The sequence below is a fragment of the Lampetra fluviatilis genome, chromosome 35 (assembly GCF_964198595.1).
Source record: "Lampetra fluviatilis chromosome 35, kcLamFluv1.1, whole genome shotgun sequence".
Lineage (NCBI taxonomy): Eukaryota > Metazoa > Chordata > Hyperoartia > Petromyzontiformes > Petromyzontidae > Lampetra > Lampetra fluviatilis.
In genome coordinates this window covers 3753777-3769859 of record NC_136309.1, presented here as the reverse complement: position 1 = coordinate 3769859, position 16083 = coordinate 3753777, and the positions used below count along the sequence as shown (strand labels likewise).

General features: G+C 53.2%; 1 protein-coding gene across 6 annotated transcripts in view; it reads right to left on the bottom strand.

Moving 5' to 3' along the window:
* Positions 1-3258: 3258 nt before the first annotated feature.
* LOC144944521 (uncharacterized) overlaps positions 3259-16083 on the bottom strand; it is a 121235-nt gene continuing 108410 nt past the window's right edge. For 4 of the 6 annotated variants that reach the window (XM_078872740.1, XM_078872744.1, XM_078872742.1 and 1 more), the window contains 8 exons: positions 15669-15818; positions 13795-14040; positions 13498-13605; positions 12098-12214; positions 10890-11090; positions 10559-10659; positions 9842-9981; positions 3260-9158 (listed from right to left, as the gene is read on the bottom strand). In XM_078872740.1, the coding sequence (XP_078728866.1) occupies positions 8759-9158; positions 9842-9981; positions 10559-10659; positions 10890-11090; positions 12098-12214; positions 13498-13605; positions 13795-14040; positions 15669-15818 (1463 nt within the window). In that variant the 3' untranslated portion in view covers positions 3260-8758. Of the gene's footprint in view, positions 9159-9841; positions 9982-10558; positions 10660-10889; positions 11091-12097; positions 12215-13497; positions 13606-13794; positions 14041-15668; positions 15819-16083 lie in introns of all 6 variants that reach the window. The other 2 variants (XM_078872739.1, XM_078872741.1) reach the window with 1 other exon arrangement.

The following is a 16083-nucleotide window of genomic DNA, read 5'->3' as shown; positions in this document are numbered from 1 at the left end:
CAAATGCTAAACGCGTGTTAATCATGAACGTGGAGGGAAAAACCCTGAGAAAGATCCACGCGACCACGGGGGGGGGGGGGAGAGAGAGACACACGGCTTGAACGGAACTGGTCCTGGGCCTCCCACCCCCTTCGAGCTCGACGACGCATCCCTCCAGCGGTGTCTCTGGGGCACAGCAATGGGGAAGGGGAGCGACTGCCCCGTCCGTGCGCGCTGTGCAGGAGCCACTTCTCCTGGGTTTACCCACCGGGGGCGTGAAACCTGCGAACTCCGTAGCCTGCATGCGGGCCCTTTTAAGAAACGCTTCGGGACGTTCTGCAAGGGGCCACCGCGAGTCGCCACGTCGCGGCCTCTTGAAATTGTTGATTCGCTCAACCGACATTTGTACAAAATGTCTACATCTCGTAAATTCAGTTGCCGACCCTCTGGTCTACCCACCAAGTGATGGTGCAGTCATTACAAGGCCTGCGCCAGGCTAGGTGCACTTTGAGGCCAAATACGGGGCGGGGCAAAGGCTCGCTGGTAGTCGGTCGAGGGATAAGACTCTGGTGGTTGTGGGCGAGCAGACCGAGAAGACTGGAAAATACTCACCACCACTGTGCCACCTTCATGCGTTTTCGCCATCCAGGAGAGCTCCACTCTTTGTTGTGAACGTCACGCTTCTGCTGTTTTTGCTGGAGGGTGACTGCCTCCAACTGCCAAGTCGTGTCCTCCATGAGCTTCCTTCCACAAAGGCCGATCTTTACATCGCTGGTACCCGTCACCAGCAAGTCCACTCAGCTCCACATCCTCTTCGATCCGGCCGTACAGAAGCTGTTCGCGCATGCGCGCTACATGACCCAGCCAACGCGACCTTTTCTACTGGACTTTGTCCAGATCTTTCATGGATTTGTTGGCTTTTCACACAATCCAGCCTGGTTAAACCTAGGATGGATCGTAGGCAGGCCAGCCTAAATGTTTTTAACCGGCGAAGATGCTCCATTGGGAGGGGGGGGGGGTCCACGTTTCACAAGCAGAGACGAGAGGGCATAACTGTGGCCAAGAAGACCCGAAGCTTTATGTGGAACAACAGACCAGGTAGCTTTCACACAGCATTACACAGCCGATGACAAAATAATGCCACTCGACTGATTCAGAGACCTCTCCTGTAAAAGCAGAGCCGGTCATGAGCACACTGCCAAAGGTATGGGAAAACTCTCCATAACTGCCCCATCACCAATTGGGAGTTGTGTGGGTGGAGTGTCTGATGGCACAAAATATCCAGGCAGGGGCTTAGTTTTGGTGGGGCTGATGGTAAGGCCCCACCTCTTGAGTGGCAAGCTCAAGGTTCAGCAGCAGTGCCCTCCAATTCTTCTTGAGCAGCAATCAACAAATCATTTGCACGTATCACATGGTTGACCAATAGGGAGCTATCCCTTGACCACACCCGGGCATCGATCAGCCTCCCATTGTATCTGTACCAGATGGCAATTTCTCCGATACAGCCATCAAAGGCTTCATGAACTACGTGGTCGAAATATTAAATAATGTGGGAGCCAGAGGACACCCCTGTCGCACCCCCAAGGTGAACAGGGAATGGTTCAGACTCCAAGTCACGTGGTTTTACTCTGGCCTGCTCACAATCATGAAGGTCCTTAATGATTGTGTAACGGGTTCCGGAGACACTTGTAGAGGTAACTTCTTTATTACAACACAACACTCCAACAGTCCTGATACTCTGTTACAGCCTAGGCACACAGCCTAGGCACACAGCCTAGACACACAGCCTAGATACACAGCCTAGGTACACAGCCTAGGTACACAGCCTAGATACACAGCCTAGGTTCACAGCCTAGCGACACAGCCTAGGTACACAGCCTAGGTTCACAGCCTAGCGACACAGCCTAGCGACACAGCCTAGGTACACAGCCTAGGTACACAGCCTAGATACACAGCCTAGCGACACAGCCTAGGTACACAGCCTAGGTTCACAGCCTAGGTTCACAGCCTAGATACACAGCCTAGGTACACAGCCTAGGTTCACAGCCTAGGTTCACAGCCTAGATACACAGCCTAGATACACAGCCTAGGTACACAGCCTAGGTACACAGCCTAGCGACACAGCCTAGGTACACAGCCTAGGTTCACAGCCTAGGTTCACAGCCTAGGTACACAGCCTAGGTACACAGCCTAGGTACACAGCCTAGGTACACAGCCTAGGTACACAGCCTAGGTACACAGCCTAGGTACACAGCCTAGATACTCTACTCTGGCTACGCTCTGGAACTCGCCCTCACAAGGTCGTAAAGTCGGGAGTTCCAGAGTCCCACCACTCGCTCTCACAACATCCCAGGCTCTTCAGATTGCTGGTCGTGGGTCTTGGGTCTTGAGTTACAACTGGCCCCGATCGTCTAGGGAGCTCCCCTTTTTATGCCTAGTCCAACGAGGGGTGGGGCCGTGTGCGCCACCAGACATCCCACAGAGTACACACAGCCCCCCCCCCCCGTTGGCGGCGCCAAAAGGCTTAAGCGCCTGGGAACCCAACGCCTGGCGCCCAGAGGCTTAAGCGTCTGGACCCGCCCGGGAACCCAGAGCCCCCAGCAGCCCCTCCCTTCTTATGTCACTACAATTGTAAGCAGTCAGGAACTCCGAAAGCACGATGAACAACCCAGAGCCCAGGCCTACTGATGGTATCATAGGCCTTGACCAGGTCAATAAATCAGAGATGTAGGTCTTGTTGGAATTCCCTACACCTCTTGCTCTAGCAGACGGACAGAAAACATGGCATCTGTGTAGGACCGCCCCTTCCTGAAACCGCATTGGGGCTCCGCAAGCCTCTCCTCTGCGTGCCTGGCAAGGCGATGTTGAAGAATCCTTGCCAAGACCTTCCTGGCACACTTAGGATGGAAATGCCCCTGTAGTTGTTACAGTCTGTGCGGTCCCCCTTCTTAAAGAGGGGGAACCACCAGGGCATCCTTCCAATTCTGTGAAACCCATCCGTGGTTCACTATTATGTCATATAGGGCAGTCTGCGCACAAACGCCACCCTCCCTCAGGATTTCACTTGGGAAATCATCTCTGCCCGGTGCTTTTCCTGGTCTTAGACTCTGGATGACCTTCTGTACTTCAACAGATGGCACTTCAGCCAGCCACTCACAGGGAGTGACTACTTGTTCCAATATTTGAGGCACCGCAGCCTCAGCAGGATCATCCACACTTTGCCCAATGATGTTTTCCAGGCCGAGGGATTTCCAATCCCCCAAGACCTCACAGAGATGTTCAGCAAATCTGCAAGCCTGTTCCTGGGAGTCAGAGATCGGATCACCTTTCTTTTCCCCTAATGATTGTGATAGGTGCGGCACCGAAAGCTCCTTTTTTGAAGGAGTTAGAGAGGTGATCGCAGGCTACTGAGGCAAACTCCATCTCCTCAGCAACCCGCGACCACCGCCCATCATTGCAGCGCCGCACGGCTCTCCAAACCTCCGAGAGCGAAGGCTGCGGTAAGCCTCCTCCTTCTCCGACGTACAGATGCGTACGCGAGCACACACACACACAGCCACACAAGAAAGAAACACGCATGCACAGTACCCACATTTATGCTGCTTTCAACACTCGTTATTTCGCAACACAGGCCGTAAGCATTATCGTACACTGGCAAAAATTTGGCACGTTAATACAAGGAGCCACAGAGAAACTAAACGTGTGCTAAGCAAGACATTTATTCTTAAAATGAGTCAACTTCTTTTAAAGTACTGTAACTGCTTCACATTATGGTAACATTCTCAATCAGCAAAAAAAAAAAGACGTTCTGTTTGTTGTAAGTACCTAATCGACGTTTTAAATGCACCAAACTCCGCGCCGTTAAGTCGAGGTCTCGTTTCTTGACAAGGCAGCATCATCATCTTTGACGCCTCTTGGAGTTTCAAGTCAAACATCATTTTTTTTTCCTTGCTCACAAACGCCGGTCCCTCTAAACCCGGGTGTAAATTAAGTCATCACTTTGTTGTTGTTGTTGTTTATAACTCTACTATACCATACGTACGTTACCCTTCTCACGTGCTCGTGTGACCACACTTCCGAGTTGAAAACGAGTCGCGCGAACAAAGGGTAACGGCAAAAACATTTGTAAATATTTTGTCGTCTCCTTTTTTGAACTTCAATTATGCATAGTCTCTCTAGAGTCGCTAAGTTTGCTACAGCAGCCTTATTTTTTTTTCCATAAGCACACAGCAGCCAAAGAAATCGGCAATGAAACCTAACCACACGCGCTCAACACCAACGCGAAATTCCCTTGGAAGGGGACATCGAATAATCCACAACTTGGTGATGATAATAATAATAATTATAAAATAAAAACTCCAAACAAAAAAAACGTGTCGGCAGTGCACTTTTAACAAGTAACAAACCTTCATTTTTGTCCACTAATACTATCAAATAAACAAACACGTAAAGCATGATTGAAAAACTTTGCACTTTTTGTCGGCACACAACCACATAGCCGGTCGGTTCAAGCGAGATTTAATTCTAAGCAGGAGGTGCCAAAAACAACCGGTCCCCTTATTACATGCGCGGCGCAAGTGCTGCAGGCAACTTAGAGAGCTTGCACGACCACCACCACCACCACAGCGTTGTTTGGAAAAGGTTTGTTTGAAATTTTCCCCATTTCTTGTACCGAAATGTGCAAAACGGGACTAACACTTGGCGCACGTTTATGGCAGCAAACAAAGAAAGCAACCCCCCACCCCACCCCCCCCATCAATAAACTTGCGAGAAAAAGAACCAAATGATTATTACGACTCGGCGACAGTTGTGGCTGTAGTGGTCGCGAGAAAACAAGCTTATGGAGACCGATGGGGGCTTGCCACCTCCCGTTATAGAATGCAACCCAAAACCTTCACGGAGGGTACACGCGTGCTACGGGGGGGGACTTGGGCTCCACACGTTTTGGCAGGCGATTACCGTTAATGCAACATTGCAACGCAGCAGAGGATCACCATTGTTTTTTTTTTAATGGCGGGAGGTTTATAAAGGGTTCAGAGAATGGCGCCTTCTCTCTGATGGGAACCTGAGTTTTATTTCTCTTTGCTTCAGAATTCTTTTTCTTCTTCTTAAATAATAATGACAACAACATTTTTTTCCTTCGCTCGCTCGGCTTTTTTTTTTGGTGGAAAACCAAATGACAGGAATCCCATCCAATGGCTTCGACAACAGTTCACACTTCCAAGGTCGTATGTTCTTTTATTCTTCCCGCAACCGTGTACCGTGTGGGTGACTTGGCCGTACAGGTGGAGGGGGGGGGCGTTGTTGAATTTCTCTTTTTTAACTAAAAAGTCATTTTTTTTGTAACGAGTGAAAGCTCAAGATCCAGGAAGAAAGTTCTGTAAACAAGAGGGTGCCTGGAATCTTTCAGGCTCCTCCCAACTTACATCCAGGGCTCTTCTGCAAGTGCTTTGCTTTGCTTTTTTTTTAATTCTCAAAAAAAAGCTTTCATTCTTCTCTGACCAGGGGGGAGGGGTAGCAATGCTACTCTCTCGCTCTCTCTCAAGTGCACATTGATTACCAACTTCTCATTCACCGCCACTCCACGAGAATGGTGCAAAAGCTTCACCACGATCGACGATGATGACGACGACGACAGCGTTTACATTTTTTTTAGATTTTCAACTTTTTTTTCCCCATTTTTTTTCGTAACGTAAAACTTTTTTTCTTCCTCTTTCAAAGTTTCGTTTAAGTTTTTTCCTTCCTCCTCTTCGGGAAATTGAACAAAACAACGTAGCATTAGGTTTGGAGCTTGGAGCTCTCACGGTCTAACACCTTCATGAGTGATGGGAGATTAACTAAAATTTGGGGGGGAGGGTGGAGAGGTAGGGGGCGAGTTAAGTTGTCAACTAAAACGAAACTGGGGGAAGTTATAACAATTGTGATTAAAACACTCAAGTAAACTGCGTTTTAAACGTGAAGCGTCGCTTTGCAGGGGGAGAGGGGAAGAGGGTTCCTTCAGCGTGCATCACTTGGCAGCGATGCACTCAGTGCATTGCCAAGAACCGATCATCGACAACACGAGCCCACGGTGGCGAGTCACCGCCGCGTCTGTACAGCGCAACGACACCGACGACGCCGAGAACCACGACACATCGCCTAAACCAAGTACACCACACACTTACTAATTACTACTCGAAAAAAAATTGTCCTCTAAGGAATCTAAAGGATTTTTCTTCTTCTGCTGCTTGCCGAGCTGTACCCGGCTTAGCGCTATTCATGTGGTTTTCATCAACATCAAAAAACCCCTCCCAAAAACTTTTTTTTACTTTTTATTTGGCCTGAATGATTCAAGTATTGGACTCGATATGTTTTGGATGCAAGAAGATGATGGTCATAACCACAGGCTTTGAAAATCACCAGTGTGCTCACGTAAGTGTCCTGATTCTCAACTCCAAAGCCCAACCTGTTGAGATACCAGCGATAAACTTTACATTCTGCGAAATGCGGCCCCCGTATGATTGCTATTGTAGAGAGAAAGTAGGGCTCGATTGGCTTCAGCTCAAACAAGATACTGCAACGTTTACACACAACCAGAGCAGCCTACTGCACTACAGAAGCACAAGCAAAACGAAAGTCAGAAAAGTTTTTTTTTTGTTTAAAAATTTCTCATCTTTTTTTTTAAGTTGGAAACTGCGAGCACTTTGGAGAAGATGATTCGAGATGTTTGCAACCCCGTTGCGGGTAGGACTGAGAAAGCCGCACAGGGGAGAACGGACGTGACGATGCGAATGAGACGGACGGACCCCAACCCCCGCGCCTGCGCAACGGAGAGACCCTCCGCCAATGCTGGGGGGCGAGGTGGGGGGAAGGTGGGGGGAAGGTGGGGGGCGAGGTGGGGGGAAGGTGGGGGAGGCGCGGCAGAGCGCGGTGGCCCCCGACGCACAATTGCTTGCAGAAAAGAAACGGTGCCGTCAACAAGCGCAGTGACCTGAACACCGGCTGAACCCCCACCCCCACCCCCACCCACCCGGCACCTCCCGGAGTGCCACGTGGATTTCGCTGCCGTGCGTGAAGAGGCCTCTCTCCTCTCGGCGTGTGGCAGTGCAGTGGACGACTCCAGCTGAACACCAAATTAGCAATGTCCAAGGCAATGTGAAGCTGCTGTCGGGCGTCTTCCGTCAAATGAACCACACGCGGCGTGCACGGCGTGACATCTGTTCAAACTGCCACGGCATCCAACCGCCGCCGCCTCGTCACCACTCCCACCCACCCAACCACAAAAATCCGGCTTAGTGGCTTCCGCCTAAACAGTCCGCAGTTTGATTTGCCACGCGCGCGGCACCAACCCGTTGTTGCTCAAACGCCAGGGTCTTGTAAACTATGCACGCTCCAAGTTAAGTTTTTTTTTTTGAGAACGTTTTTTTCCAAGCATCTAGAATTTCACAGAAGACTCGCGAGGGAGGGTTTTGTGTGCAATCGTACCGGCGGCATTTGTATAATCTCAATGCCTCTCTGGCCATTTTTGCATAGGAGCATAGAGTAGCAGTAGTAGCGAGGACTCGGTGAACCTGCAAAGAGGACGGCGTGCGAAAGTGCCGGGTGGACAGAGAGAGAGAGACGTGTGGGGAGTTTAGGTGCGAGGAGTGGGGGCGGACCCGGGGGAGGGGGAGAGAAGAGACAGAGGACGTGATCAGTCTGGGGTGGACTAGCGACGTGGAGTTTGTGGGTCACGGGATTCTTGCGACTTCACCACTGCTGCTGCCACCTGCCCCAGTGAGTGAGGGTCGGTAAAGGAAGGGGCGGGCGGGCGGGCGGGAAAGTTTCCAGTGGCATTGTAGGATTGTAGGAAGATGCCCGGGGCCTGTTTCGTCTCGGCTTCTTGTGGGATTCTGCCACGGCGTTTGAATGACTTGTGCGGTATATGCTCGTGACCCAGACAGAGTGGCCCACGGCACTGTGGGGGGGGGGGGGGGTACTTAATAAGGTGAGGGGGGCGTAAGCAGCAGGGAAAGGAATGTACTGTACTAATACATATACTGGCTCCCTATCTTTTGCAAACAGGGGAAGAGTGTGTGTCGTGCGTGTGTGTGCGAGTGTTCACTACAAGCTGTGGATTTGGCTCGCACCCCCCCCCCACTACACCCACCCGCAAGGCATTGGAAAAGTAAAATACAAACCCCCGTTCCCGGCCCAACCAACTCCCCCTCGTTTGTAATGTGTTCGTTTCACTTTCCATTCCACATCCATTGGCTTCCAAACCATAGTGTTTGCACGTCAAGCGTAAACGCTCGAACCAGTAAAGTCACGTACGAAATCCTTTCTACAAAAAGGTATTAAGAGACTGGGCTGCGGCATCCTCTCAACCACAGCCGAGTGCGAGTGTGAAAATCGAGCTTATGAAGTCACTGAAATGACACTGTAGTATTCATAGTATCTGTTTTTTTTGTTGTCCCCACAGAAAGTGCTATAAGTGATGAGAATGATTCAGGTCAATTCTTTTTTTCTTTTGTTGTTTTGTCATTTGCGTGAGAAATGGACAAACGTCCCTCCTTGCGCGTCGTTCCATGTCGCCCCCCCCGTCCCCACCAAACGATGGCGGTGGCGGCGATGTGGCGGTCGCCGTCTCGGAAGGCGTCGGTCGAAGGAGGCGCGAAGAAGCTGGCGCCAAAGTCCTCTCCGCCCCGTCCCTCCCACCAACACCAACCCCCCCACCGCCAGCAAACCCGCCGGGGCACCCCCCTCGCGGAACTTTCTAAGCCTTCCCCCGCCGCCGCCGACCAAAAACCACACGGGGCGTTCACATGGCCTCCCCTCCGAGCAGGTCCCCAGGCAAGAAGGAATTCAGGGGAGGTGGCGGCGGGCTGCCGAGCCTGCCACGCGTCCCGTCGTTGCCGCCGTTGCCTCCGCCGCCCCACATGCCGGCGCCGACGGACGGCGCCGCCGAATTGTACGGGGACGGCACGCCCCACAGGGAGCCGGTGCCGCCCCCCTCGTCGCCCACGCTCCAGTTGTCGGCCGACACGGGCCCCCGGCCTTGACCTTGGCCGCCGTTGACCGAGTCGAGGTTGGAGGACGGCGCTGGGCCGGGCGCCGGCGGCCAGCCCGGGGCGGCCGAATGTCCCGGCTGAGAGAAGAAACGGCTGATCTCCTCGTCGGTGGCGAACTCCGCCACGATGGTGGTGTTTCCCAGCACGCACCTGGGCCACGTGGGTGGAGGGGGGGAGGGGGGGGGAGGGCAGCCACGACGTGCGGACGATAAGAGCTCGTGTTCGCGAGGTAAGCTGCTACACGGTGGCTTAGTTTATAGATGCACCGCACGGTGCTGGGATGCGATGTCTAAACAGCGCAGCAGCAGGCGCACACAGGAGGGTGCCCGGGATTGGTTTCAAATATCAGCCGCCGATGCTGGCCATGAGCAGGAATCGAACTCGGGTCGCCGGATTCGTAGCGCGGCACACTAACCGGCTACGCTTAAATTGCAGACAACGGAGGCAAAGATCCCCCGTATAGCCTTAACAGAACGTTGGGGCAAGTGCTGTTCGCGAGCAAGGCACACGAGGGGGTGGGTGGACAGCACCACGCCCAAGTGCCTGTGTCCCCAGTGGCGATATTTATACACCGCAACAGCTATTCATTTGAGGCCGAGTCGACCTAGGGGACGCCCAGGACCGGTTCAAATATTCGTAATTGGTTTTGGCGATGAGCAAGAATCCAACTCTGGCCAACTGGCTTCGTAGCGCAGTGCGCCAACGTTACACTCCAGCTCACCACGACATTGCATTGCAGACAGGCATGCTCACAAACGCGTAAACACACGAGCGAGTAACGGGCACCCCCAAGTCATTAACACGCGCGCACGCACGCACGCCCTCGTACTCACATGTGCAAGGACTTCTGGGCCTTTGCCGCCTCGGCGATGGAGCTGTAGCACACGAGGGCGTTGCCGTGCGCCAGGCTCAGGTGGAAGGTGATGAGGGGGCCGTGCTGCATGCACAGCGTGCGCAGCGTCGAGCCGTCAATCTGCAATTCGCGCAACGCGACACGGGGGGGAGGGGGGCGGTCGGAAGGCGACGGGGTAAACGTTTCGCAAGGGGCTCCTCGCTCACCCGCAAAGGTCAAAGAGCCGTCGCGACTGATGCCGCTGACGTTGCATCCTCGCCCTCCATCCTCTGGTCAGCCCCCAAGGTCGGCTAAAAACAGATTTGACGTGAAGACCAATTTTTTAAAATAAATGACACTTGCACTGAGCAAGTAGAAATTCGACTCCCCCGAGGCAAATTCGATGTGAGAAAAACAATTATTTTGTTGCACTGAGGCGGCGAGCCGTGGCAACCTGTTCATGCGCGTGGTGGTCGCCTATACCGGCAGTACCCAGGGCTCGACCCTCCTGAAGTTTCTGAGAAGAGCGGGGGGCCCCCCCCACCCTGCTCTTCCGGGGGCGACTTCATCGGAGGTGCTTTTAACTGGGGGCCGTTCGATAGCAACCACGGCCAAGGGTCCCACCCCCCCTAACCTTGCGGCCAAGGCAGGAGGTCGAGGAAGCTCCTGTTGAGTGGTTGAAACCGCGCGCGACCCCCACCCCCCCCCCCCTCGTTACCTGCGGGGTGAGGTTGCGCAGTACCAGCCAGGTGCTGGAACGACCCAGGCCGCCGCCGCCGCCACCACCGCCGCCGCAGGAATCGCCGCTCCAACTCGACGCTTCGGAGACGGAGGCAAGAGGAGAAACGCAAGGGGAGTTCGCGACGTCGTGTCGACTTGAAAGCGATTGGGGAGAAGGCCACAAGCTTAGGAACGATTTGGTCGACCGAGTCGTACACGATCTACTTGAACACCGTAATCCGCCACTTGACGTCTGTGTTTAACGAGTGCGACCTTCTAATGTACTCGTTACAGCGCCGCCTCCTCCTCTTCTTCCTCCTCCTCCTCACCTGGCGGCGGGAGACGACCTGCCTCAGTGCCTTCCCAGCGTCCCGAGGGCCACAGCGACGGCTGCCGGAGCCCGGGAAGGCCTGGCGGTGGCCGAGGCCCACCGGACAGCCCGCGGCCCCCCCCGTTCAGCGGCACCTTCCACAACTCGTGGCTCAGGGACGCGCCGGGAGTCCACGCCGACTTCGCCTCTGAGATTTTGGCTGTGGGGGAAGATGTTTGTGTGGGTGGGGTTGCGGCGGTGGGGTTGTGCGTAGGGGGGCATTGTGGGTGGGTTGTAAGAGTTTGTGGGGGGGGGGATGAGGGGCACGGCAGATGCAAAGGAACAGCAGAGTGAGTGGTGCAGTTCACGTAAAGACACCGGGGTAAAAGTGCAGCCCTGCAACTGCTTGCAAACGCCACTGCTGGCGGAAGGGTCTCCTCTCCACTAGAGGAAGCTCTGGAGAGAGCTCCTCTAGAGAGTATTTGGCCTACTCACCCACACTGGCCAAATATCTTGGAAGAGGTGGGGGTACCCACACTTGTCCTCAACACGCACGACCTTACCGATTGACTGTGATGTTACTCATTCATCCTGCTATGTGGCGACCTCTGTATGATAAGTCCAGTGTGGCTTGACCATTGCACCAAGGCAGTAAGGACCCGACAGATGATTAAGCGTGCGCTACACTAGACATTGTCATTACAGTTCTGTAGTAATCTTGGTGGTGGGTAGGAGGATAGTGAATATTCTAGCTCTGAACAGGGTAGGCTGTGGCCAATCATAAGGGGGAGTTCTCATGCATAACCGAGTGTGAATATATGGGATGCTATGGATGTACATGTACAGCCCTCTCATCAATCCACTGCTGGATGACAGCTACCCGGCGCTGCGTGGGTCCGTAAGGGTTTATTGACCATACTTCACCACACATTATCCAGTGATAATTTATGGGGTGGGGAGCACAGAGGTTGCAGCAGAGCACAGGGCAACACCGGATCGTGCTGCACTGCTGCCATCTGCTGGCACCATAGCCCCACAGCAACCCAAAAATGCCTGTTTCAGACATGGTGATGGTCGCCCATCCAAGCACAGTCCCGGCTCAACCCAGCTTAGCTTTCGGGCGATTTGGTTATTGGCGGGGCGCACCTAACGACGCAACGCATTCGGGCGAGTGAATACATTTTTTTTAAAGAATAAACGGGATGAGAGCATCAGGCCCCACAGCACCTGCAGCAGAGAACGAGGGGGTGAAGCCATTGCGGTGGCTGTGGCCAGAGGCACCGAGGGACCAGGCACTGGAGGAAGGCAGCGTTGTGGCGTTGAGAGATGACGACGACATGGACCCTGCACAAACAGCGGCCGATAAAGAGTTAGTGGTGGCGCCAGGGGTGTCGGGGGGGTGTACGGACAACCACAACGTGACTAGACACGACTAGGAGACACCCATGACATGTGTAGATGTGGCTAGGAGACACGTGTAGATATGACTACGAGGCACCAATAAAAAAGTGGACAAAAATCCTGGTGTTATCGAGTCCGTATTCTAATCTATTGAACAAGGTGACATCAAGGCCCACGTGTGCTGATGTTGGAACCTTTAAAAACACAGCAGTGCACAGAAAGTCAGCGCAGTGCTGAGTTTGTAGCCAGTAGTTCTGCAGATTCAATATAATTACGGCACAGGAGAAGGCCAACTGTCTGCGGCCCTATTACCGGCGACGCCTATGACCCTGCGGCACTGTAATATAAGCAATCACCACTTGGGAACCAATCGTTAGTGGAATGCCCCAACTTCCAAAGTTGTGGCTACAGAGCTGCGGACAAGAGATCACCTTCATGTTGTGCCTACAGCTCTAATCTCTCTCCCTTGTTCACCTCTCTCTCATCTAAAAATCTGTCAACTGCACGTCTAGGGCGGGCCCCTCGAAAAGCCACATCCGTTCCCAGGGGCCACCAATTGAAGAACCCCGTTTGACACAAACCACGAGAACATAAAAAAAAGAATCCACTTGAGATTCTCAACATGAACCCCAAGAGAATTGTGACGGATTCATGGAGTCGTGGGGAGAGGAGGGTGGATCTGCACGTGCCTACTTTAAAAACAAATATATTTTAATTGGAGCCCGGTACGGAGCACAAATCACAATGAAGGGAGGGAGGGGGGTACAGAAACTTCAAGGACCTTAGTTCCCAACACAGTGTACCCGAGTTTAATGAAGGGGGGGGGGGGAGAGTGGACTTGCACGTGTCTACTTAAAACATCTTTCACACCACGGACCCTCTCTCCTCCACCGTGCCGGCACTGTGCCCGAGCTAGCCTAGCAGGACCCCGGGAGCTGCGGTGTCAGTGTACGGCTGACGTCACCCCACAATGGACGAGAGTCGAGTCACGTGCAGATGGCGCGCGGGTGACACGGTTTTTTGGTTTTACCGACATGTCATTAGCCACCCCAACCCGCTGCTGGCTCTGCTTGGCGCCCAAGCTAGATTTAGACATCTTGCAAGGCCCGCGCGTATCACCGTTTGGTTCCGGGCTCGGCGCAACAAATCGCTAGCGGAAATGCAACCACGGTGGTCCCGTTCGGGCTTAACAAGAAAGGTATGAGAGTGACGTGTCGTGCTCTTGCCTGCGCCCCTGTCCCTGAGTAATGCGGCTCCTCCTCCAGGGGTCAGGTTGGACTCCACGTCGCTTTGCCCGTGCTGCAGTCCTTTCCACGGCTCACCGGGGCGGAACTCTACACATGGGGGGGAGGGGTGGAACGGTAGCATGCAAAGTGCGCGGGGGAAAATCCGTGTCAGTCGACGGGGGGGGGGGGGCGGGGGGAAGATGTGGGCAACTCTACCACGGTACTCATAACGACATCGTTGATTTCATTTGTGTTCATAATTTATGTCTACGCATTGTTTTTGATCCGTCCGATCACCTGGAGGCCAGCCCACGGGTGCCGGGGTGGGGCTGTGTGGGTGCTTGTCGGACACGGAGGACGAAGAGGAGGCGGAGGAGGATGAAGACGAGGATGACGATGACGGGGGAGGATGCCCGGGCTTGGTGTTGCCCCAGCCGTTGGCGAGCGGCGCTAGCGGGCTTGCCGGGTCGTCACCGACGCCCTGCAGCATCGAGTAAGGGCCGAAGGCCTGGTCGTCCAGCGAGAGCTTGGCCAGCCCGCTCACTGCTTTGCGCGCACGGCCACACAGGAGACGAGACGAGAGGCGGGCGAGTTAACTCAAAGATTCATTAGACGAATTCGATTGTTCCACCGTGATCTAAAACAAAACGTAACAGGAGAAATATACAACACGTTCTGGGCGATGGCCCTACTTAGTGTTGATGTTATCCTTTTAAGGCCATAGTGTTATTTACAAATGGGTTGACTGTGTAATATAATTAGCCGATGTGCCTATATCAGGAGAGGGAACTTGTGGCCTTTTGTGAACCTAATTTTACAGGGCCCGTGACTTCATGTCCACCTCGCATGGCCCGTGGCCACACGAGGCCTACCACTTCAAACGAAAGTCTCACAAATGATGTTTATGCGTCACTCCGGAGCATTTTAGCTGCACTCATCAGGTACTAGAGGGGGATATGTTTGACCTGGCAACAACACACAGTTAATAATTTCAGCACGGGGCAAGTCATCCACCGAGGTGTACGTGTGTGTTAATGCGTGGCCTAGCAAAGGTATTTGAAAGTCCTGTTCCACCTACTCGGTAAGGAAAAGGTTCCCCACCCCTGCCTTAAAAGAATGCCTTCTATGCTAGTTATTTAACCGATGCATCCTTGCGTACATATGCACTTGCGCCAGCGTGGAACCAGGGCCGGTATTCCATCACGGTAAAAGCATTCCATCAGCATGGCGTGACCGTTTGTGAATAACAGCGTCGTGTACAGCAGTGTCAAGTTTCTAAAAGTTCTCAACTTCGGCTGTTGTTAAAAGGGTGGAGATATATGGGTGTGCGCAGGTGGGCTAGCGCGTGTCAGAGTCGAGTGTGCGCTGACAGCGCGCGAGCCACAGGGTGCAGGGGAAGAGCATATGAGCCGGTACGCAAGAAGCAGGGCTCAGGAGAATGTGTTGGTTGGAGGGCGAGCGTCCGAGAGAGCGTGCAGACCGAGTGTTTAAGGGAAAGTGTGAACCAGGATTATTAAGTACAAAGACTCCTCTACTTACAAACATTCGACTTATGAACTTTCAGAGATACGAATAAACTTGTCTGTATGGCCAGTTGCCTGTTCGGACAGAGAGTCGTAAGTTCAATTGCTGCGCAACAGATGGCGGTGGTGCTATATACATCTGCCGAACGTGAAGGACCGGTGGCATCTACATCTACAGGAGATGATACAACTTTTAAAAGCCATTCCCCGTGTTTAGTGTACATGCCGTACCGAAAAAATCCACTTATGAAGAGACCTCTGGAACCTAATCCGTTCGTAAGTATAGGAGTCCCTGTATTTTTAACTTCTTTTGCACTGTACGTACCAGTTTTTTCCTGGATTTTTCTGTTTGCGCATAGTCACTTTAAGATGTTTTCTTGTTCATGTTTTTGTTTTTTGTTTGTTGCGGTTGCACCCGATTCAAGAGCCGAATGGCTCACAGGGCTATACCTAATAAATGAAACTGAAAACTGGTGGTGCGCGAGCGGGTTCGGGTGAGTGAGTGAGTGAGCAAGCGAGCGAGGGCATGTGAGGGTTTGTGCGGGTGACGGTCAGGGTGTGCGTGTGTGTTAGGCCGAGTGCAGTGAGCATGGCTGGCTGGATCCTTTTGGGGAAAACCCGGAGTTGTCGTGCAAACAAGGAATTGACCTGACTTGCCGTGCCCCTGGTCCAAGGAGTGCATTCCGCCGGGCAGAGAGTCCATCCCGGAGCTTACGGTCCACTGACTGAGCCGTGACTGAGTGGGCTCCTTTAGTCCGAGGCTGCCGAAATCTGCCACGCTGTCTCCCAAGGCTGGCGCTGGGCACGTGGGTAGGCGCAGGAGGGAGGGGGTGACGAGATGAGGATTCGGCAAAACGTCGGCAAAATCATCTGCCCAACTTAATTATACCGCACTCAAAAGTGCTTGCCACAAATGAACCACGATACCTTGCTGATCTCATCAAGGACCATAAACCATCAATAGAACTGCGAACAATCTCGCAGCGCCTTATGGCGAGCCATCGAACAAAGACAGTTCACTGCAACGCGCGCGTTCAAGATGCGTTTCTGCAGCCGTCGGGAA